This window comes from Lepisma saccharinum, chromosome 27 (genome assembly GCF_977018435.1).
Source record: "Lepisma saccharinum chromosome 27, izLepSacc3.1, whole genome shotgun sequence".
NCBI lineage: Eukaryota > Metazoa > Arthropoda > Insecta > Zygentoma > Lepismatidae > Lepisma > Lepisma saccharinum.
This window is the reverse complement of record NC_139255.1, coordinates 52,440,453-52,466,640: the sequence shown is the minus strand read 5'-3', so window position 1 is coordinate 52,466,640 and position 26,188 is coordinate 52,440,453. Positions and strand designations below refer to the sequence as shown.

At 38.0% G+C, this 26,188-nt stretch overlaps 1 protein-coding gene across 1 annotated transcript in view; it reads right to left on the bottom strand.

Moving 5' to 3' along the window:
- LOC145980251 (glycine receptor subunit alpha-2-like) overlaps positions 1–26,188 on the bottom strand; it is a 44,790-nt gene that overhangs the window by 2,775 nt on the left and 15,827 nt on the right. Inside the window, exon 6 of the mRNA XM_083113261.1 lies at positions 1,989–2,248. Coding sequence (XP_082969387.1) covers positions 1,989–2,248 — 260 coding nt within the window. The remainder of the gene's footprint in view (positions 1–1,988; positions 2,249–26,188) is intronic.

Below are 26,188 nucleotides of genomic sequence, written 5' to 3'. Positions count from 1 at the left end.
TCTGAAGTAAAATAGCATTGAATTGGATACGGAGAAAACATGTTCTCTCGTTGTGTAGACTCAGTTCCAGCTTGTCGTCTGATTGTGACGTCACCACTAATGGACTCCATTGCGCTGGTGCCACATGTGGGAAAAGCAAAGCGAGAGCAGGACAAAGTAGCTGGTTCCCGCGCACTGTGTGGCAACGTCAACCGGGCTGCATTGCCTAGTTCGACCATCAGACCGACCTTTCTCCGGGACACTTTCGAGTCCGTTTCGATACAGAGCTGGTGATCGTGTGAATTGAAAGTTCCTTACAGGCCCCAGAAATAGGGTCCATGTCTACACGTCGGACTGCTCTTAAACCTCCGAATGCGCAGGGTTGTGTTACGACGTGGCAACATCGCGAACTTCTGCCACCCGCCTAATTTCACGGCCATGTGTTTAGTTATAGTTTTCCATAAATTGCTATCAGTAGCGGAGATCGGGTGCTAAAACTGGGGGCGGAGGAAAGTTAACTTCCACTTGGTAGACAAGGCCTTGTATTAACATGTTACAGTGCAGGGACAAAAGTTGGTAAATAGTGGGCAGCAACTGCCCTCCCCGTAATAGCCGCCACTAATTGTTATGCAAGTACATGGCGTAACTTAACTGGGGATAGGGCGACCGAGCCTCTTGACTTACCAACTGACCAGGTCCGGATTAAAGTTGGTGCTATTGATGCTGCAGCATTAGGCCCATTCCTGAAATAGACCCAGATGAAAACAGACGAGAATTTTCCGAAAGCTGAACATTTTTCTTTTGCTATATTAACCTGAAAATAAATCTTATAATGAAATTTGGAGCCCCAATTTCGGACACCTAGACACAGCGTTACTTATTATACAGTTACTATTATTCTTTGAGCTGTGACGTAACTATAACGTCGTTGTGTTTATTGTTCACCAATCCGGCCCTGCAACTGACCGCTCCTGGGAGTCAAATATTCTTACTTTTCAGGTTTTGGAACATTCCAGTTAGCAAATATGTAAATTATGTGTACACAGGAATCGATCACTTTGTCCCCTCCACGAAAATAAATTCCAAGTTACGCATTTAGGTATATTGAATATAAATGTAATGAAATTATAAATTTATGTAAATGTGTTGGGGACGAAATGGCATTTTCCTGTTATCTTAATGCAGTTCGAAGCTGAAAGGCAATATTTTATTTTACAAAATAATGTATTATCATAGATTACAAAGCAACAGAGTTAGTCAGTAGCTACTAGGTTATCCAGGGGGCGCTAGGAGTGCCAATGAATTTGAGGTGTTTGGAAGTGTGTCAATCAATTACGTGTAATTTTGTAAACGACATGTATTTTGTAAACATAATGGAATTTTTTCTACGCCTGAGCCGATACCACTTTCAACCGATACTGATTGTTGTAAATTGTAACAATTAAACATTGTTCAAAATATTGATTGATCTTAGTTGATTGATTGAATTGTTATATAAAGTCCACTTTATGCACATACAGGCTAATAAGGACTGGACCTACAGCTTAAAGTGGGATCCGAACCACTGACCCCTTGATTACAAGGAAACTACGTTAAATATCAGTGTGTTAGCATTGCACTCTAATTATATGTATCAATTTACAGTAAAACCTCGTTAATGCAAGGTCTTAAATGTGGCTAGAAGTCAACAAGAGAACTTCCCAAACAAAAGGCAGTCAACCACTGATGAAATTCTGTTTCCCGCAGACTTTGTACTGTACTATATAGTGTATTTAGGCCTATGCCCTTTAAATACACCCTATTAAACGTGTTTTGTTGCTATAAATAACTTTCTACCGTTCTTTTAGGTTATTTCAGTTAATCCAGACTTGCGTTAAACCGGCCAACTTATCCCCCATTAGTCCGGATTAATGAGGTTTTACTGTACAAGGTTTTAGCTTCAGCCCATTTTTTTCCTTCAAACTTCTAAACGCTAAATGATCGTGCTTGAACAACATTAGATGACTCACCACACATGAGAACATCCAAACATCGATGGCCTTCAGGTAGGACACGGGAGGCAGTGACTTCTGGATGCTGGTGAACTGGGTGGCTAGAGTGAGAAGGGTGGTTATGCCCAGGGTGACTCTCCCGGGAACCGCACTCGTGTCTATCCAGAAGGAGAGGCCGGCGATCAGCACTAGGATCACAGACGGGAAATAGACCTGCCACAAGTAATAGGCGTAGCGTCGCTCCAGAGTCACAGTGAAGCCCAAACAGTCCCACACACCTGTAAGGAAAGGAACCAGTCACATTAATTGTTTCAGTTTTTCTATTTTTGTCCACCTTTATGCACAGACAGCATAACAGGGACTGGACCTACAGTTTACAGTTGAATATGAACCGATATGTGCCAGGACCCCGTAATTACGAGGGACGTTCAGAAAGTATGTTTCGTCATTTTTTTTCACAGGGAAGCTTTATTACAAATAGAAGAATAAAATGTTAAAACAAAATACAATCTTTTGGCTATTTTTCCACATAGTCGCCACAGACATTGATACATTTGTCGTACCGTTAAATCAATTTGAAGAAACCCTCCTGGTAAATATCGGTGCCCAGCGATTTAAGGAAGTTCTTCACAGCCTGTTGCACCTCTTCGTTGCTTCCGAAGTAACGTCTCGATAGTGGTGACTTTAACCAAGTTAGTCAGTATAATTCAAACTCGGTATCAGCACAATAGGTAGCTATGGTGCTATATTGAAAAGGAAATTTCAATTACATATGCTGATGAATAGTGTTTATGTTCAAACAATAATAAATACCTTTATAATTATTATATTGATAAAAAAAACTAGAGATAACAAAAGTTACAAGAGCATCAATTATGCATTTGTTTAAAATAACATTTATAACATATAAATGTTATTTATATGAAGAAAACATTTCCATATTATCTCCTTGTGAGGTAGAGTAAGTCTTTTTCTTAATATTTTTACATGCTCAGTTCTACATCTGAGTATACTCAATATGTCAATTTCTTCAACCAGGTTTACAAGATGGCTTCCATTCTTCAATTATTAAAACTCCACATATGGTTAATTCACATCCCAAATGCAGAAGATATTTCTCTCACTTTTGTCTTATTTCTCCATTCATTCATTCATTTGAGGTAATGCATTATTCATCTACTATATTGATAATGCAGATGCAAGCAGATAATAATTTCCTGCTTCCAATTTTTAAACTTGGCACTTTTCACAAGTTCCAAATCTTTTTTAAAGATTATGCCATTATAAAAGCATTTTCAAGCTTCTGTTATGAACAAAACGTCTCTATATAGTTTAAACAAACTATTAAAGATTAACTTGCAAAGTATAATCTTTCAAAATGTCAAGATTTATACAAATATCAATCCTTCACCAATAGCCACATTTTTACTTCTCTTCCATCCATTATGAGATTCCAGGGGGGGCCACTCCGCGACTTGCACGTTATTGGCTAGAGCTTGTGACGTCACCAAGCGGACACGAGCGGTTGAAAGCTATGCGTAGAATGTAGCAGATGGCCCATGAAACGCTGTGTTTTCATGCATCTTTTGATATTATACACCAAAGCTGTTAATTTGATTTGACAGCAAGAGATCAAATACGCGATAGAAGAATACATTTATTCCAAAACAATGCATAGTTTATTTTTTGCGTGATATCTTGTCCCTGCAGGCTGTAGTCCACTGCCGGCTTTTCTTTCCAGCTAACCTATTGCATTTATTTTAAATGTCTCATTCTAAGGAAAGTTCTTGTCCGGGCATATTCTGATATGTCTTTTTACTGAATGTCCTGGAATTTCCCTTTAATATTTTTACGCTACTTTTAACATTCTCCAGTTGATCCCCACGATGAGGATAAATTTGTTTTTGTTATTTATCGTCTTCTTCCACTTTTGGCTAATCGCGACGAACAGGATGAGTGATGATTAGTTTAAATTGATGAAGGGACACTCGTAGCAGGCACGTATCCAAGGGGGAGCTTAGGGGGCTCGAACCCCCCAAAAAGTTTTCTGTTTACAATAGATAAAATGAGGTATTTGGTTTCTTGTGGTCGGAAATAAAATAATGTGACGATAATTTAAGGAGAGGAATAATTATAGAGTCAAGCACGTATCCAAGGTGGGAATCAGGGGTCTCCAGCACCCCCTTCAGGAAATTACGCTACATAAAATTAGGTTCATGGCTTCTTAAATAATGTGATGATAATTTCAGATAAATAATTTTCTAGCCAAGACACAGAATGTTCTATAACCCTGTTATTGTTAATAGCGCGCACCCAAGGTGGGATCAGGGGGCTGGAGCCCCCCTTAATTTTTTCAGTTTACACTACATAAAATTAGTTTTTTTTATTTGATTTATTTCATTTTACTTCGCGTTTTGTTTCTCTTAGCTAATTTACGAAGATGGGAATGAGTGATGAAATTATGAAAATGATAAATTGACATTCACACACAACCATGGCCGAGCGGGATTCGAACCCGGGACCCTTGGGGTCGCAGCGCGATGTACTAACCACTCAGCCACAGGGTCCGGGAAAATTAGGTTTTTGTTTTCTTGAATAGTGTGCCGATAATATATAAGGAGAGAAATACTTACCAAGGCAACACGGAGAATGTTCTATAACCCTGTTGTTGATAATATTGCATTAAAACTTTTCTTGCGCTTTCGGTGTTGTCGCAACACTATGCAAAGACTTGTCAGCATTTGGAAGCTGCAAACGTAGCGCCACACGTAGGACGATTTATTGTAATTTTTTAATCTCTGGAAAGCGCGAGAGGGAACGTTCTTGAATAAGAGAAGGAGTCGAACTACTGGCAACATTAACGAATCGTTTTATCTGTGGAACGTTCTAGAATATAATGAGGTTAAAATACGCGGCTTCAATTTCCAGGTTGATCTGTACAACAGAATCGCTTAATGAGTATTCAAAGATAAGTGTGATAGTTCATACAGTCGATTAGTGATCAGTCAGTGTCTATTGGTGGCTTTATAAGATCTAGTGATTCGAAAATGAAAAGGACTAAATACCATAAAGTAACGAAGTCTACTACTAGTTCCAGTTCGGGTCCAAAGCAGAAGGCATTAACGACAGCGGAATTTCCGGAGCCTCAGTGTAGTGCTAGTTCGGGTCGAGGGGCGAAGAGATCGAAGGTCTCTCTCTAAAGTGAATATTTAAGCAGTAACGGGTATTGGAGCGGTTAATTAAAAAAGAAATAAGCTGCACAGATCAACTGAAAATCAAAGTTTTGAGTGATGAGTTAGTTGTGCCCGGACCAAATTTTCCCAGAATTTTAGAAGAGGAGGGTTATGCATACTATTTTCGGTGGTCAGTCCTCATTTTGCCATCTTTTCCTCTCTTTGACGTTCATGTTTTTAAGGAATACTTTGTCAAATTGGGTTATGACCTCACCAACCCTCCCCTGGGCACGTCACTGGAGATAAATGAATAAGCATTTAATCATATTGGGAGAAGAAACACTAGATGTGTTGGGATCGGAAGGGTTTTCATTGTGAATTAATTGTTTCGAACTGTATTCGAGAAGACTTACTTTGTTTCGTGCCAATATATGACAAGACTGCGGAAGTTGTGACAGAAATTGTGAACACTTGCGAGTGCTTAGGCCTCAATATGAATAATTTGGTGGGTTTCGGCTTTTATAAGAACTGTAAACATGGGAGGACAAGACACAGTAGTGGTGTTGAGGCTCGAATCAGAGAGAAATATTCGAGAAATTTCTGCGTCCAGTTCGCAGCCAACAGTTTGAGTCTCGCGTTGTCGAGTGGATTGTCCATACCGTGCGTGTGTAACAGCTTCGTAAAAACACTCGAAGACGCCATAGATGTTTTGATGTCTGATGATAAGAAATGGACAAACACACATACTGAGATGGTTCCGGCACACAATGTTAATGCATGGAAACAGAGGAGTTGAGTGGTAAAAAATGTTCCGATTTCACGTTCTGAATAATTTGGCAGCCTTGAACAGTGGCGACGATTTTGGGGATAGTTGCTCCCCATTCTTTTGCCTTCACACTATGACCTCTTTATGCTAACCCTTGTATACCAAGGGAAGAGAAAGTAAACTTTTCTTGCACCCTCACTCCCCTTTTGAACCCAATTGCCACCACTGGCCTTAAACATACAGTTGTGAGGTTCTATCTATACACCTTAAAAATATGGTGTTCAGCCCCCCACGAAGGGAATTCCTGGATACGTGCCTGACTCGCAGAGAACACCTATGCCTATGCTGGGACTTGAACCGGGCCGGCGAATGAATTAGATGATGGTTATTGTATAAATGGTGTCTTTTCGGGAAACATTCAAATAGCAATATTTCTTTCAGGTAATATATCCTAGGAACTTCATTCTTGCGGGCTTACTAGGTTCTGGCATGTTGGCCAACAATCTGTGTAGTACTCTGTACTGTTTGTGATCCACATGGATTTGTGATCATCCATTTCATCTACTCACCATTCATTTTCATCTTTGCGATTAGCCAAGGGGTAAATTATACTTGAAATAAAACAAAAGCAATACAAATACAAAACAAAAATAATGGAACGATTATGCTGTTACGTTTTCCTGTATTTTAGGCACGTCGCATTTATCAGCCAACAGTCGGAGATTGCTTTTCGGTCGAATGATACTTCTAATAATCGGAGGTAAATGCAAGCTGAGAATTATAATTTGATCTCTTATCCACCTGAGTTGAGGATCTAATTTTTTGGATTTTATTTGTAACAATATTTACTACTGCGAGGAATTAAAAAAAAACTTACGGCTAATTTCGCCACTGGCTTCCTATTCTATAATAGTTACATTTGTTGTAAGGACATAATACATTAATTTACTTTGTATAAATATTACATTATCCATCGCTTTTCCTAATTAAATCTCATACCATATCCAACACACACATAAAATGTGTTTTACTAATAATACAGGTAGGTTTGGTTTGAGTTGGTTTTTTAAGTCTACTTTATGCACAGTAAGGCTAATTGGGACTGGACCCACAGTTTAAAGTGGGATCCGAACCACTTTGTGCCTCCACCGGGTATCGAACCCGGGACCCCTTGATTTCAAGGCGATGACGCTACCACTGCGCCATCGGGGAGGACGTGTTCCTTGCATTTTTCTTCCAGACGGCCAAGGGTACTTGCAAGGGGCACAAAGGGGCAATTGCACCCTTCGATTTAAAATTTTATACAAATAAAAATACCTAGTCTTACCATAAATACTGTCCCAAAGTTGTAAGTAAATAGACACAAAATGGTGAGAGATATTGTAATATCAGAATAACATGAGGTGCATGGATGCATTATGAACCAAAATCACAAATAATTATTCGAAATGGCCACCATTAGCACTGACACACTTCTGAAGTATTCATGGCCACTCATCAATGGAATTACGCAACACATCAAGTGGAAACTCCGCAGCTGCCTTCTGAACAGACCGCTTTAAACTGTCAATATTGGGATGTCTCTTCTTGCAAGCCATCTCCTGAAGCTTGGACCACAATTTGTAGTCCAAAGGGTTTAAGTCTGGACTGGAAGAGGGCCAATCTGACGTGGAAATGAAGTCAGGAACATTCGCCTCCAACCACTGCTGGGTGGTGCGTGCTTTGTGTGCTGGGGCTGAGTCCTGCTGGAAGCTCCAATTCTCTCCATGGAAGATGGTGTCGGTAAGATTCTTGCATAGTTTCTCAAGCACTGTCTGCTGGTACTTTGGCTGATGTTTTTACCCATTTTCACAGAAATGGAGCGTGCCCTCATAGCAAATGTTCCAGACTTCATTTCTACTTCAGATTGGCCTTCTGCAAGTCCGGACCTATACCCTCTGGACTACAAATTGTGGTCCAAGCTTCAGGAGATGGCTTGGAAGAAGAGACATCCCAATATTGAAAGTTTAAAGCGGTCGGTCTCTTCTGAAGGCAGTTGCTCATTTTCCAGTCGATGTGTTGCGTAATTCCATTGATGCGTGGCCACGAAGACTTCAGAAGTGTGTCAGTGCTAAAGGTGGCCATTTCGAATAATTATTTGTGATTTTGGTTCATAATGCATCCATGCACCTCATGTTATTCTGATATTACAATATCTCTCACCATTTTGTGTCTATTTACTTACAACTTTGGGACAGTATTTATGGTAATACTAGGTACATTTCGTAAAATTATCTTGCTCGCTTCGCTCACAATTTCTCCTATTCTTATAGTCCAAGTTCAGAGCCATAGCTATATGGGGCGGCGGGAGTCGGCCCTGGGAGCCCCCGTAAAATTATTTGCGCCCTATTAAAACAATTTCTTTCTATGAAACTTAATATCAAATATTAATGATGACACTGTAATCCAAGAAGTCATTGGTCAATCAAGGGATTCCTATTTTTGTCAGGTGTCGAAACATGTATTTCAACTATAATATAATACAATTCACACAATATTTTGCAAAATGGTTAACGTAACCAGTAGGCAAACATTGTATGTAGTGATACAAGAGTCTCCCCTTTGAAGGAAATAGAGTCCGTGGTGGACTAAGGGACCCAATGTTTTAATGTTTTAGCAAGGTCAAAAAAAGTATTACAATTTTTTCCACAATTCATCAAAGTGCAGATCCTAACCATTATTATGTAATTAATCCGATTTTGCTTGTACAACACAACACAATGGTGTTGTTGGATTCTCGATAGATTCCTTTGTGCGTAAAAAATCTTGCGTACTGGAAACTAGAGGGAATCATTATGAAGCATGATTTATAAAGGGCTCCCTTAATCAGTTCTGCAGAGAGGCCCAAAGCTGTTGTTAGTCATCAATTAACATTATCGACCTGTAAATATCAAGTAGGGTGAAGGCACATAATGGTTCGGATCCCACTTTAAACTGTAGGTCCAGTCCAAATTTATTTATTTATTTATTAAGTGTGCATAAAGTGGACCTTAAACACCAAATCAATCAATTACAATATCAAGTAGGTACAGTCTCTATTAGCCTATTTATGTTAAACTTTATATTCTTTGGCAACCTGGAAAGGTCATTATCGAAATATTGCTATTTGATGTTGCTCGAAGTTTTTTTTTTTTTTTTTTTTTTTTGTTCGTTGCAGTTTCAAGATACCATCCCTTTTCTGTTACTTATAGCTTTTGGGGGAGGGGGGCAAGTGCCTCTGTGTACTCTACCATAACATGTGCCAATGCGACACAATATATTAAAATATTGTCCCCTCTAGGATTGACTTCGCCCCCCCCTACAAAAACTTCCTGGCTACGGGCCTGATAGAATAGCTTCTTTGGTCATTATTTACATGGCAGCTCTTCTCATTGATTGACGAGAAGATTGAAAGGATGTGCAGGGGAGAAACGGCTGTCCTGTAAGTCGTACATTATATTTTCAGCACAATTTCTCAACAAACGCACATAAAGTAAAGTAATAGTGCAATTGTTAATTAGTGTTCGCTACCTACGAGATGTTCAAAGTATTATTGTCGCGGACGATGTTTCAACTTCAAAGCTAATAAATCTTATCTTGCACTCAATATTCAATGAAGCAATACTTAGAAACTGAGTTCCGATTGTGTAAAGGTTTTTGAAAGTTGCATACGTGATGATACGGAAGGCGAGTGTGGAAGAAAAGGACAGAGGCGCAACCACGAATTTTTGTCTGGAGGGAGAAAGTACCAGGATAAACGTACCAATAATAATAATAGTAATAATAATAACATTAATAATGTCATTATTATTACTAGTGGTAGTAGTGGTAGTATCAAAGACGTTATTATCCTCATAAATTACGCAAAAGGTAGGTAGATGTCTGTGCTAAAGCATTTAATTGGAACAAACGATTTGAAATATTTTTTCAACACCAGAAATTTTACATTAGCTAATAATTGAAAACAAGCACACAAACTGTATTTTTGAATGTCAGAAAATGAATGATAAATGCGTGCCGAAGATATTTTTTTGGTACATATAACATGTATAACTTTCATATGTTTTACACATAAGCAACATGGAGCGACATAAAATAAGAAAATACATATGCAAGATGCTAACACTAAATTATGTACGTATTCAAAGTTTTTCATTACACATATACAAGACATATTATTTAAATACATCACATTAAAAAAAAAACAATTATATTGCGAGCGAAGCGAGAAAGTAAATTTTTTGATCCAATTTTTGCAATTTAAAACAATATTGATTTAATAAGGAACAAATAATAGCACATGGCGCCAAGGCATTCTCTCTTTCACATTTTTTAAAAATTAGATTATTTGGCGCCCATGACCGACTCCCGACGCCCCCTAGCTACGTCTCTGAACTTGACGAGACTGAGAAAAGCTGGCACTGCAAGCAAAGCGAGCAAGAAAATTTTAGGAAATGTATTTTTATTTGTATAAAATTTGAAATAGAAGGGGGCAATTTCTCCTCTGTGCCCCCTGCAGGTGCCTTTGGCCATCAATGTTTGCCCCCCCCCTAGAATTGACTTCCGTCGAAGGTTGGGGGACAATGCCCCTGCCCTCCCCTGTGGTTGCACCACTGAGTAAGTCCGAAATTTGGAGGAACAAATTGAATCAATCCTGCTGCAGCAACTTTTTGGGAAGCGATGATCACTTTATTCCAGGCGATTTTCTTCTATTATTATTGCACGTGGCAGGAGCACAAACATGTTGATTTGTTCTCATTCTACCGGCATTCAAGAAAAAGTGTGTATAAGTAAATAATCGACCCATTTATCTCAAGCTTCCGTATACGATAACGAAGTAAATTCCATTCTGTCCGCTTAATGACGTCATAGCGCGCACAGAATCATGGGAGAAAATCTCGGAACCTCGGGAAAGGCATACCTTATAAAGGTACCTTGATGAGATTCCTCTAAAGTCACAGATAACTAGTATTAGAGCAACTAGTTCCAGCCAGATTTTTTAGTATGTGTCATCTTCAATTGTTTTTGTTTTATATTTTTGTCCATAAGTGCTTAACAGCTTGAATGTTTGTGTAGTAAACGTACATATTTGCTCTGTTACAGCTATTTTACTATGTATATCACAATATACTTAGCTAGTGATTACAATTACCATTTTTTGAATGTTGATACAAAATACCAAGTATGACATCATATTATACATTGAACAATTTTAAAGAGTTGACCTTTGTATATAAACCTTGATGCCAATGCAAATGTACACAATTTCAATAAATTTAATTATAAATTTGAATTTATCATATCTTTCTTGTCTGAAAGAACACATATGATTGAAGATATTTATTTTTCATATTGCCAGTCAAAAATAACTGTTATGACTAAATTATTATAAATATTGCACAAATGTGGAACTTTACTTAGCCTAACCATTTTGAAATGTTGTTATGACAATGTATTATTTTTATTGTCATATGACGTCAACGCAGAAAAAAGGTGGAAATCTGATGGGGCAAGATCGGAAGATCGGGGCTGTAGGCCGGATGATTCAATCTCTCCCATCCCAGACGACGAATTTGTTCTGCAGTGACCCTTGCTGTGTGGGGTCTTGCATTGTCGTCCAAGAACAAAACCACTCAACGTCGTCTCCATAGACACTCTGTAGGCATCGATGAATATCTTAAACACTAATCCCATGTGCCCATTCATAGGACACGACAGCACACACTTCCATTTGTGACCACGTTTCCATTACACGTCTTTCGGCCATACTGGTTTGCACTCTAATGAGCTCGGGCACGTCAGTCTGCTGCTTATCTCTATTCTTCGGCACTCTGCGCATGCGCCATCGCTCCTCTGCTGTCGCTCCCCCCATCGTCAATTCAGGAAAGATTGTCTTTTGTTATGGCAATGTGTATTGTCACTTTGTAATACAGCTTCCCTGTGAAAAAAATGATGAAACTTACTTTCGGAATGTCCCTCGCACAAGGTGACAATGCATAGTCGTCATATACCGTAACGTTCTTCTATGAACGGGGATCGAACCAGGGACGTTTAGTTGTCCCGATGGGTGGCATAGCTCGATCACCATTCATCCTCATGACAAAGACCACTCGCTTCCATCTGATAGCTCGGGGGTAAGGAGCGAGAGGTGAAACACACATTCAAGAGATGGCAAAACACAACCATCTGGATTTTACGCTTTCAAGTTTGGCTCACACATGGTTAGATGAGGTAATTAATTACCTGTCTTTGATGATAGCTCTGATCTCCCAAGACTCTCCTGGTGCTTTCAAGCCACAGTCAGATGGCAAAAGACCCCTCCCTCACCGCACGTTGCACTCAATACTTATTTCCTCGTCTTTCTCCATAATGCCGAGTCATTATCCTCCAATACCTTTTGAGTCAGCACCTGATTTACCTGTTGCACTGCCACTAATTCAGGAAGGTTGGTTAACTTCTGACATGGCATTCCTTAGATGCCTATGAGTGCAACGGCTGGTGATCGGATTTATGAACTTCATGCCTGATAAAGTTTCTCAGTTTTATGGGGGATGTTACGATACCATGTGTGTATGTGTGTGTGTGTGTTAAGGTTACTAGACGTCCGGTAGTTTTAGGACTTGTCCTACATTTTAGCCTCTGACACCCAGGAGGAATTTCAAATAGCATAAATGTCCTACATTTTGAACGTCACTTTACATTGATTAGGAAAATATGTATTTCAGTTAAACAAGGAGAAATCATGCAAGTTACAAGCAGGGGCGTCGCCTGATACGGTTTGCATGAGCACGTGAATACTCATGTACTATGTCTTAAATCACGTACATATTAAATGCACACACACACATACGTATATTTATTCGAAAAAGTATTTTGTGTATATACGAGTATATACAAACAATTTACTCTGACAAGACATCTTTCACGTCTGATTACTTTTCTAGAAATTTGAAACATTGACTCCCACGGTGTTCCACGGAGCGCATTGAACACAATTGCTGTGCGTGTTGCATAGAGCTGACAGATAAGGGGCTGTTGGCTACTATACCCCGAAGATGTTCACTTCGCTGTGCGAACACTGATGCAAGCGACGGCACCAGAGTGCAGCATATACAAGGCATGTCTAGGGGACTCTAAAAGGTATGTGCTGCATAGTTGCAAACTTTAGCGAGAATTTCCTAAACCTGGAGGATTTTAAGGGGGAAAGGGAAACTATCCCCTAGGTCCTTCTTTTATTAATTCAAATATAGTGTGATTTTGGGTGAAAATTGTTGAAAATAAATTGAACTGTTAATTTCACTTTTTCAATTGAATATGAAGTTAACAAGGGAGAGGAGTAAATCTGCATTCAGTACAAAAACATTATTGTGAACAGTCGTATGTGAACCGCACGCGACGCCACAGGTTACCAGTCTATGGGATACAAGTAGTGTAATTGATGCTATTACTGGGGCGAGAAAGTATGAGCCCCCTCAGGCAGATTTGGCTACACTTAAAACTAGCTCAAGTTGTGCATATGAGTTTATTGCTCAAGTGTGGTACTCTGTCTAATCCAAGATTTTTGTAAAAATGCCCTCGGGAATTTCCCGTGAAAGTATGACCCCCTCAGATTGATTTGCCTACACTTACAAAAGCTACATCTGTGAGATTGTTGTCCATAAGCTTGTTAAAAATATGCCCCTCTTGATATTGTTTTTGGCTACACTTAAAACTAAGCCAAAAATGCTCATATGAGCCACCCACACCCACCCACACCCACCCACACCCACCCACACCCACACATATTTACTTCCGGTCCACTTCCGGTTCACTTCCGGTCAATTCCGGCCCATTTCCGGTCCACTTCCGGTCCACTTCCGGTCAATTCCGGCCCATTTCCGGTCCACTTCCGGTCAATTCCGGCCCATTTCCGGTCCATTTCCGGTCCACTTCCGGTCAATTCCGGTCAATTCCGGCCATTTCCGGTCATTTCCGGTCACTTCCGGTCCCCTTCCGGTTCACTTCCGGTCAATTCCGGCCCATTTAGGGTCACTTCCGGTCCACTTCCGGTTCACTTCCGGTCCACTTCCGGTCCACTTGTGGCCTTCTGGTTTATTTCTATTGCATCATGTTTTGCAACAAATTATTACCCAATATTATGCAATAAATTATTAGGGATGTGTTGTTTTCTCATTGGTTGGTTATGACATAATGTGATCATGTGTTATATTCTGATTGGCTTATTGTTTCAGATGTTTTCAATGCGGTCCGTGCTTAGGCTATATAAAGAGATTTTGCATTGCATATCAGCCAGTATTGTGAGAGCTGTTGAAGAGTACAGATGTGTTGTTGCAGTGCTCCTCATATTTTTTTAAACACAAAAATATTGCAAATTTATATAAATTGAATTACAAATCTATTTGATTTAATAGATAGAATTTTTTATTATTCATATCAAACATATTGAACAAAAGGTTTATATCTGCCCCAGTTTGTTATACATGACACATGGTATTAGGTCATTGTTTTTCTAGGACATGCCTGTGTAGACATGCATTTGTGCTAGGGCATTGCTTCTGTACTTATTCTACCTTTGTGCATGTAGGCTATCAGCTTTATACAACCTGTCATAGGTTTATTAAGTATAGAGTTTTGATTTGAACCCCAAGAAATTTTATATAAATACCAAAGCCAAAAATATTAACACACATACACACATACACACACACACACACTAAATATACAAAGCACACTGCTGTACCCAACTGATATTTTTTATTAAGCATAGAATTTTGATTTGAATCCCAAGAAATATATATAATAAACCAATAATAAAAATGCCAAATCACAAACATTGTAATCAATGCAAAAAGAATATATCCAGCCAGGAACCAAAGGAATTGTGATCCAGACAAATGCAGAACTCCCACTAAAATATGCCCTAAATGCCATAGAAAATATAGCATGGAATATTTCACATATAAACATAAGGGTACTTGTTCTGCACAGTCATCAACATTGCCCCCACAACCATCTACATCTGGTCTGAAAAGGAAGCACGAAACACCTGTTAATGCTAGAGCAGCAAAGCAGCCACGCTATGAACCCATCCATAGCAGTTTTAATGGCCAACTTAGGGATTACCGGTTTGTATCAGAGCAAAAATGTGACATTAAGAATTTTTTGAACAGTATAAATCCTGATGTGCAGGCAATTCTAAATGCACAAAATGGCTCCTATAAGCTGTCCCTCAAATTGTTTACACAATATAAGAAATCAAATGGCACCAAATTTACACAGCCCCACATAACAGAAACTGTAGCTGTATATTCAAATACAAATTCAGACAAAATAATAAGCAGTTTGATAGATCAATTGAATATTAAACACTCTGAATTTGCTGCAAAAGAATCAGGATAGAGCCTATGCGGATCTCCACACAAGCTCTACGTTAATATTTCTGAATTCAGCCCATTACAAGGATCTACATATCTGCCATTACCTGCCAATATCAAAAAGAAAAGAGCCGTGGTTAACATTGAAAATAATGATGAGAAATGCTTTCTGTGGTGTATTTTAGCTGCTTTGTTTCCAGTTTTAAGGCTTCCTGAGAGAATAACTTATAAACAACATGAACATGATTTTGATGATGCAATGGAGGGCTTAAAATATCCAATGTCAGTTCAGAATATTGATAAATTTGAAAAAAAGGCCAGGGATATCAATGGTAAACAATTATCTATTAATGTATTTATTTGTTCTACTGGCCGTGGCAATTGCTTGATAGCACCTCTCAGAATCAGTACACTTGATGATGATTCTGCTGTTCCGATTGATCTGCTCTTAATTGAAGGGGATGACACATATCATTACACTCTGATACAAAGTCTTGAAGCTTTAGTCAGAAAACAACTAGACAAATCCAATACAATATTCTAGTTGTTCCGAAGATGTTTAACTGTATTTGATGGTCAAAAAATAGTAAATGGGGTTCGTGAAAAAAATGCAGAAATTGCTAAAAACAAGTTAATTGAACATTTAAAATACTGTGGCAACCATAAACCTGTTCATATGCTTATGCCTAATCCAAGTGAAAATGCCAAATTCAAAAAAATTGAAGCCTTGTTGGAACACCCAGCATATATAGTCTGTGATTTTGAATCAAACCTCAAACCTCTTGCATTCTGCAGTCCAGATCCTGATGAATCTTCAATTACATCATACCAGTTACATGAACCTTCTAGTTTTTATTATGTTGTTGTACAGGATGGTGTAGTTAATAAAGAATAGTTATACATGGGAGCAGATGCCATCAAAGAATTTGCACATAGAATAGAAAATGAGTGCCATAACATAGCATCTAATATCTTATTAAAATCAAGACCTATGTTGCCTTTAACAGAGGATCAGATTGAAGATTTCAACAATGCAGAAAAATGCCCGGTATGTGATTCTGAATTTTCAGATACAAATATCAAGGTACATCACCATTCTCATAGAGATGGTAAATTCTTAATGGCCCTGTGTAATAGCTGTAATATTAAGATCCAGAGACCAAAATTTGTCCCTATATTTTGCCATGGTGCATCCAATTATGATTTTCATCATTTGATTAGGTACGAGGGGTTTGACAAGCAGAATTTAAATATTTTAGCAGAAAATAATGAGAAATATATTGCTATTAGCAAGATAATTAAAGTTAATGGTGTTCTTATTCACTTAAGATTTCTTTATTCCTACAGAATTCAGAATTCTGTCTGCTAGCCTGGCTACACTGGCCAGTCAATTATCTGATGATCAATTCAAAATCACATGTGCTTTGTTTCCAAATCAGGACCTGAAATTAATTAGGCGGAAGGGTGTATATCCATATGACTATGTTACAGATTTTTCTAAATTTGATGAGTGTTCTCTGCCACCACAACAAGAGTTCTACAGCAAACTCAGAGCATCTGGAATTACTGATGATGATTATCACCATGCCCAGTTGATGTGGAACAATTTAAAATGCCAGACATTTGGTGATTATCATAAGGCATATTTAAAACTTGATGTCACTCTCTTAGCTGATATACTTCAGGCATTTAGAAAATCTTCCATGCAAAATTATAAGCTGGATCCAATGTATTTTTACAGTGCAGCAGGCCTAGCATGGTCTGCAATGTTTTTAAACACTAAAATGCAATTGGATCTGATCCAGGATCAGGACATGTATCTGTTTATGGAGCAGTGTATAAGAGGAGGCATGGTGCAATGTTCTCAGAGATATGCCAGAGCAAATAACAAGTATATTCACAATTATGATCCAGCACTGCCATCAAATTATATACTTTATGTGGATGCCAACAGCCTGTATGGTTATGCTATGATGGATAATTTGCCATATGCAGGGCTTGAGTGGGTTGAAGATTTCAATATTGAAGATCATCAGGATTTTGATGACAGTAACTATGGTCTATTCTTAGAGGTTGATCTGACAATTCCTGATGATTTACAGAACAAATTTTCTGATCTGCCCCCAATTCCTGAGGTTGAGTGCTCACCTGGCTCTAAACAGAAGAAATTGATGATGACTCTAGAGCCAAAACAGGATTATGTCATATATTACAAAAACCTCCAGTTCCTAATTAATCATGGTGTTCAAGTGACCAAAGTTGGAAAAGTCTTAAGGTTCAGGCACTCAAGATGGTTGAAACCATATATTGATACAAACACAGAGCTTCGAACATCTGCAATGAGCCAATTTGATACAACTTTGTTTAAATTGATGGTCAATTCAGTGTATGGCAAAACCATAGAAAATGTCAGAAAACATATTGATGTTAAAATAATTACTGACCCCAGCCTGAGCAAAAAATTGATTGCAAAGCCTAATTTCAATTATAGAAGAATTTATGATGAAAATATGGCACTTTTCAACATGAAAAAAACAAAGATTAAGTTTGATAAGCCTATTTATGTAGGGACTGTGATATTGGAATTGGCCAAATTACACATGCTGGAGCTCTATTATGATGTGCTCAAGCCTTTTTATGGTGATTGTGTAAAACTGATGTACATGGACACAGATAGTTTTATCCTTGATATTCAGACAGAAGATGTTTATCAAGATATATCACAGCCTGCATTGAATATTTTGATACCAGCGAATTGCCTGCCCATCTGAATATTCAACCCCACAACAAAAAGGTGCCTGGCAAGTTAAAAGATGAGACACTTGGTGATGTTATTGTGGCATTTGCTGGGTTAAGGGCCAAGATGAACAGCTTTGAAACATGTAGTGGTGCTGTTGCAAAAAAAGCCAAGGGCATTGGCAAAGTAACTGTTGACAAAGAGCTTGAATTTGAAGATTACAAAAATTGTCTCAAATCACAGAGTTTAATAAGAACATCAGAATACAGAATTCAGAGTGTGGATCACTTGTTGACTACAAATGTAAGAAAAGTGGCTCTGGACCCACATGATGATAAGAGATGTATTTTGTCATGTGGCATACATACTCTACCATGGGGTCATTGTGACTTGAAAAATGGTAATCAATGCCCAATTACAGAGCATGATTTGAAATAAATAAACATGCCTATGAACTTATTTGGGTTCAAAAAACAGGCTATTATGGACCTGCCAACACCAGCACCCTTCTCTGATATAATATCTAAACTAAGTGCTTTGTTAATTATTCATCTGAACAGCATACTTACAGATGTTGATGATGAAACAGGTAAAACATTGTACATATTTAACAATAATTTAAATCATTACCAATTACCTGTAGGTGGTCAATTACAACTTATTACAACCCCCGAGGGTAATGTCAAGATTTCAATGGGGAGAAATATTTATAGAATTAAGCACTCAAACATGATTTCTGGCACTGTATATACTATTTCTGCTGGTGACTGCTTATATATTGAGGTCCCGGGATCCTATGACAAGCTTATACCTTTTTTTATAGAATTAAGAATTAGATATTCAATAATAAATAACCATTAAAACAAAATGCCTAATGATATATTTGGCCATACAAGACATGAAGATCACATTGATGAGATTCTGATGCTTGATGTCAGAGTCAAAAAATTAAGAAGTGATTTGCAAGCTTTACAAACCACACTCAATGCCAGTCTTCAACTAGAAATTACAAATTTACAATCACAATGAATGGACCCTCTTCTTAAAATTGATTCAGAACTCAAATTGCTGCTTCAAAAATATACTGACTTGGCCACATTGGATAATTTTCAAATTTAGAGGAAGCTGTAGCAGCTCTTCAAGCCAAATTTAAGACGCAGGCCACCAACTCTGAGCAATTGAAACAACAATTGGAAGAGCAGATTAATAATGTTCAGGCACAGCTCCAAACAATTGTCAAAAGCATAAAATCACAAGAAGATTTTGATCTAGTGATTTCCACTCTAAAGGAAGAGATTCAATCACTACAGATACCTAATCTGGACCCTCTGAACAATGCCATAGCCGAGGTTAAAGAAAAAATTGAGACACTTAAAAATTTTATGAACAACTTGCCATCTTCTGATGCTTTGAGTGCAATAACTCGGAGTGTTGCCAACATTAAGCTGCAACTTGAAACATATGAAGATTTTGGAAAAATTCAAAGTACCATAACCCATCTTGAGGGTACAATAGCGGCTGTACAAAGTGATCTGACAAGTGTACAAGAATCTCTAGAATCCCGCCTGCCTGGTATTGTAGACACCCTTGTCAGTGTCCAGCAACAGATCACAAAACTTGAAAACCTCAACACTGAATCTGAGCTATCTCATTTTCATCACTTGATCGATGATATCCAAACAAAGCTTGAAATTTTACAACAATCAACACCCACTCAGGCAGACATAACCCTGCTCCAAGATGCTATGCGTGGTGTGGTTGATGCTTCTGAATTAAATGATGTGAAATGACACTTGAATCTTTGCAAAATACTGTATCAAATCTGCCTACATCACAGGAACTTAAAAATATTAAGAGAGCTGTGAATCGCATATTGAAATCAGAAGATATCAAGAATATCCAGACAGAGATCAAACAACTTACTCAGACAGTGGCCACTCTACCAACTAATCAACATATTAATGAATTGCATGCCTTGTTTGAGGATATCAAAAGACAAGTCCATGATCTTACTGCTCAAAATTCAAAATTGGCAGTTGTTGAAAATTTACAGCAAATTGTAGCTAATATCAAGCAACAGCTAGGGACCATGGAATCCAATCAAGCAAATGCTCTGTCTGTTTTTGCCACACAGCTTCAAGAAATTGTGCAACAATACAAGAAACTTGTTTTGGACATAAAAATCAAGCCAGGCCATGATGATGTTGTTAGGACTATCAATGAGCACCTTGAATCTGTAACAAGTAGATTGCTTACAGCAGAAAAATAAATAACTGGCATAATCCAGAATCCTAAACATACAGTAATTCTTGAATTGTACAGTATCCCCAACAAAGAATATGATTCACCATTTACACCAGGTGGCAAAATATATATGCTGTCCCCTGCACAATTTTATTACCAGTTTTTTGTTGAGGGCACACTGAGATCAATCAAGATCTAATATTGGCTACAACCACAGGCACACCACTACCCTACCTTATCAATAACAAATGCTGACAACAAACCAAAAATCACCAGTGTAGAGTTAGAGGATTTTACAGATCCAAATACATTAGAAACATCTTTTGCTGAAGATGATGGCTCTCTGGAATTTTATATACAAATAGGAGACAAACTGTATTTAGAAAATCCTGTAATATCAGCTGCTGAACACCCTATAGTTGCAATATTCTTGTTTACATACTATGTCTAGACAAATTATTGTTGATGAATTACACAGACAAGCCAGACATAATTATAAGAGACTGCCAGTGGTTACAAAAGGCATAGATGATTTATGGCAGTGTGCCTTGGTTGAGATGGCAAGTGGACAGCTGAAAAACTTAGACAAGATCAACAAGGGCTACAAGTATCTGCTCACTGTCATAGATACATTTTCAAAATTTGCCTGGGCTGTGCCACACAAATCCAAGACTGGAAAATGTGTTACAGAAGCCTTCAGGACAATTATCAATCAGAGTGGAAGATCACCGCGCTATTTGCAAACAGATAATGGCAAAGAATTCTATAATTCTGTGTTCCAACAATTTATTAAAAGCCAGTCAATACAACATTACTCGAGTTACAGTGATCTCAAGGCCTCTATTGTAGAGAGATTCAAGAAAACCCTAAAAAATCATATGTATAAGGAATTCACACTTCAAGGTAAATATAAATGGCTTAATATTCTTCCAGAACTTCTACATAAATATAACAACTCGGTCCATTCCACAATCAACATGAAACCCTCTGAGGTAACTTCATCTGATGAGCAAAAATTGATCAGGACTGTTTATTATCCTAGATACCAGCCAACAACAAGAAAAGCCAAATCCAAGGTTGGTGATCAAGTAAGAATCAGCAAATATAAGCACTTATTCAAAGGAGGCTTTACCAGAAACTGGAGCACTGAATTATTTACAGTGGTTCAAATTAAACCTGGGACCCTTAACACATATATAATAAAAGATCACCGAGGAGAAATTCTCAAAGGCAGGTTTTATGAAGAAGAACTCAGCAAAACTAAGCAGCTTGACACATATCTCATAGAAAAAATCATCCGCAGAAAAGGCAACAAGATACTGGTGAAATGGCTAGGACTCCCAGAACACAGCTGGATCGAGGCAAACAAAGTGATACTATGAGCACCTGGGATGTTATAAAGAGGCTGCCAGAGCCTGAACAGCAGAATAAGAGAAATGGAATGCTGCTGCCTGATAATATTAGATGTCTTATTGTTGGGCCATCAGCTTGTGGTAAAACTACACTAATGATTGATAATTTTTTATTGGCACCCAACTGGTTAGACTGGAAAAACAGGCACTTGTATGTCTTCTCTAAGAGCTTGGAACAATTAAAATATCAGCAGCTGATGAAGCTATATGATGGACTGGATATTGCCACTTTTGAATCAGATGTTAAGCCACTTCATGAATGTCTCGATAATTCTGTTGTTGTGTTTGATGACATTATACTGGATAATCAAAACAAGGTTAGAAATTTCTTTACACAGGGCCGACACAAAAACATAGATTGCTTCTACCTGGCACAGACTTTTTCTAAAATTCCAAAGCAGCTGATCCGAGACAACAGCAATTTTATATGTGTGTTTCATCAAGATCATACCAACCTCAAACACATACATGATGAATATGTAGGTGGGGACTTGAGCTACAATGATTTTTCCAAGTTTTGCAGTAGGTGCTGGAACCAGGACAGCTATGGGTTTGTCACAATTGATATACAAGGAAACCCAATAGTGGCAAATACAGAAATAAAATTAACAATTTTCTAGACATTGAAACATATATAAATAACCATGAAAAGGCCAATTATTGATGATCTTAAATTAAGAAATTATCTTGTAAAAAGATTTAAGGGATGGAAATCAGAGAACCGAGGAATCTATGAACAACACAAGCAAACAGAACAACCTATTATTGATGCTATTAGTGAATTAGGTAAAAATATCAAAACTGTTACAGAGCAAAATCAAAATTTGATCACAGAGCTTGTACCTGTAGCTGCAAGGAACATATTAGATTATCCAATCACCCCACTTTCTAGTATTCATACACCTAGTCCTGTTGCTCCTCAAAGAATTGAAGCTACTCAGGATCCTATTGAATTGGGTCTCCTTGCTCAGAAATATTTAAGCACACCTAAAGACAACAAAGATGAGGTCTTTGGCTTATATGCTGACACAGAGCGTGATGGTAGCATCATACATAGAATTGGCAATTTCAGAGTAACATTTATGGGAGATGATCTCATTGTATATTCAGAATCTCATCTTGGAGAAAGAGGTGGTTTTGTTAAATATCCTGGCACACCTGGATTGTGGGAACTGATGACTAGGAAAAGGCCTGGCAGCTATACAGATCAAGATTATGAGCATTACAAAAAATATTAATAAAATCAGATGCTCTATACCAGAACAATGATCCCACACAAAAAAGAGTCAAGTCTAGCAGTGGAGCAAAATAGAACAACTTAATCAAGCCCATTTGGTCACAGATCAAGACTGGTAGTGGAATCAAACAATACAACACCCTGCCTAAAGAATTTGTGTGGGTTGATGATGTCAGGAAACTTGTAGATAGGTTGCTGGTGATAGCTGGGGAGGAAAATGCTGGCAACCACAATTTTTACAATGAAAAGGTTGGAATTATGGACATGATAAGCACAAAATTGTCTAATTCTATAGTGAATGACACTAAGGGGATTGGATATCTTATAAAAATTATTAATACTCTACCACCTAAATTTTGGAATATATCTGAGGGTCGGGGGATGGTTAATGACATCATAAACAAGCTGCCATTTGAACTACACATTCCAGGCTATCAGTATTGTGGTCCCGGTACAAAATTGGACCATAGATTAAACAGATGGCACCCTGGTGTTAATCCCCTAGATGCTGCTTGCAGAGACCATGACATAGCATACAACACACATACTGATCTTGACAAGAGACATGTTGCAGACAAGAAATTAGAAGAGGCTGCATTTGGTAGATTTGTAAGCAAAGATGCTTCTTTGAGTGAGAGAATAGCAGCATTGGGGACCACCATAGCTATGAACACCAAACAAAAACTGGGGTGGGGGTTGTGAATATGTATATAATAAACCTAGGATGAAGGCCAAGGGTGTTATGTATCAGATACCTTATGCAGGTCTTAAATCTCTTAAAACTATTGATAGTCTTTTAACCAAAAAGCAGCGCAAGAAAAAAATTCTTGTCTTGCCAAGGGCCATGGTATGAAATTGTTACTTAGTACCCCCCAATTAAAAAAATTACAGCAATCTAGAAAAAAATTGCATACAGGTGGCTTCATATTTACTATCCCGGCCATCTTAGCTGCACTTGGTGCTGTGGGGGCTTGGCTGGGGATCAGCTGCCATAGCAAAAACAGTAATAGATGCCAAGAAGAATAAGGCAGAATTACATGAATTGAAGCGCCATAATCTGGCCATGGAGAAACAAGGCAAAGGTGTTAAGAGAGCCATGAATAAGTTTTAAAAAAACAAGAGCCGCTTACAAACCAAGATATTGAAGCTTTAATCAAGCCACTGGGCATCAAAAATTTTAGAGGTGTGTACATGTCTGATTCTTTACCAGAACAACCACTCAACAAAGAGTGTGGCATAGTTAATTTGGATAAGTACAAAAATCAGGGCACTCACTGGATCTGTTATCTTAAATATTTAAAAGATGAGGCATTTGTGTTTGATTCATTTGGAGGTATTCCACCTGAAAATTTAGTAAAATATCTAAAATCAACTAATCTTTATTACAATAATGCCCGTGTTCAAAATTTCAAAGATGTTAATTGTGGACATCTGTGTTTATCTGTTCTTAGATATCTGTCTCAAATAAATAAACCATCAATTGAAGATTTTCAAAAGGCCCTGTGGTATTTAAAACATCATGAGGGTATTCCATCTCACCAGCCAAAATTCAATATTGAAGCTCAGATTACATGATGACATAGTATATCCCAAAACAATAGCTCTCAGAGCATTTTATGGCATGTACTTGATCCCCAATATTACACACCACAACAACAAGATTGCAGTTGGTAATCATAACATTGTCATCACTCCAGGGCAGTATAATCTGTCTACTTTAAATGCTCAGTTATCCAGAGGTATAGTATTAACTCAAAATTCTGTCACTCACAGAGTAGAGATTGTGTCTGCTACAAACTGCTATTAATATACCTAAATTCTTAGCCATAGAGACTCTAAATATTCACTGTAATGTGGCCGAGGGTATGATCACCAAATCAAATAGCATAGGCACTCACAAACAAACTGGCATCATTGCAACATTCAAACCTAACTCTGAATTTATGGAGCCGACCATCTACACTCCATCACCAACATTATATTTTCCTGTGTGCCATAATAGAATAGATTACATTGAGTTGATGGTCACTAATGAAAAAGAAGGATTAGTTGATTTTGCTGGAGCCACAACAACTGCTATCATAGAGATTAATATTTAAATAAAAATACATACAAAAAAAATGGAAAATATTGAGAGTTATGAGCTACAATCATTCCCCCCAAACAGGAGGACCTTTGCAAATTTAAATCAACCCAACACGGAGATTGAGGTTGATCTTGATGTAGGGGATGACTTTATACACCCCCACAGAGCAGATCTATACATCAAATTTAATGTTGTAAAGCTCGATGGTACAGATTATCCGGCAAATTCAAATATAAGATTGGTAGACAATTTTGTGCCACATCTGTTCTCTGAAATTGAGATCAGAAAACATGGTGTTGTTATAAACAGAGTAGATTACCCTGGTATTACCTCCACAGCTTTGGCCACACTAAAATTATCCAAAACCGAGGCTTCTTACTACAAAATAGGTGGCCTCCCCGATGGCGCAGTGGTAGCGTCGTTGCCTTGTATTCAAGGGGTCCCGGGTTCGATACCCGGGAGAGGCACATAGTGGTTCGGATCCCACTTTAAACTGTAGGTCCAGTCCCGATTAACCTTTCTGTGCATAAAGTGGACTTAAAACACCAAATCAAAAACCAAATCAAACAAAATAGGTGGATTTGCGGCTGGTGATAAGATATTATCTAAGAACCACACAGTGCTGTTTCCTATGCGCCTGTTGCTAGGATTCTTCTCAGATTACAAAGATATTATGTGGAAGGCTGGTTTAAGAATCACATTTAGAAGAGCTGCCAATGATAATAATGCTTTGATGAGGTACAGTACATTAAATTCTACCGGGGAAGCTCTGCCTAATACCCTACCTGATGAGGGCAAGTGCCTTATTCAGACTATGGAGCTAAGAATGCCAGTTGTTGAATATGAAGCCAGTTATGCTCTTAAATACAAAGCAGATATCCTAAAAAATCCACAGGTGCCTTTACAATTTTATACATATCAATGTGTACAGAAGCCTGCCACTGGTACCTATTATGAGTTTGATGCTACAAATTCATTCTCCAGTATACAATATGACATGCCAGATTTTGTGGTGGTACTGTTTCAGACTGGAAGACACAATAATCAGGAAAAAAATTCAAGTAAATTTGATAGCTGCAACATCAAGAACATATATCTTAAAAATGGCAGAAATGAGGTGTTTCCTAGAGAAAATTATAATTTAGACATGTCCAAGGATGATTTCCTTAAA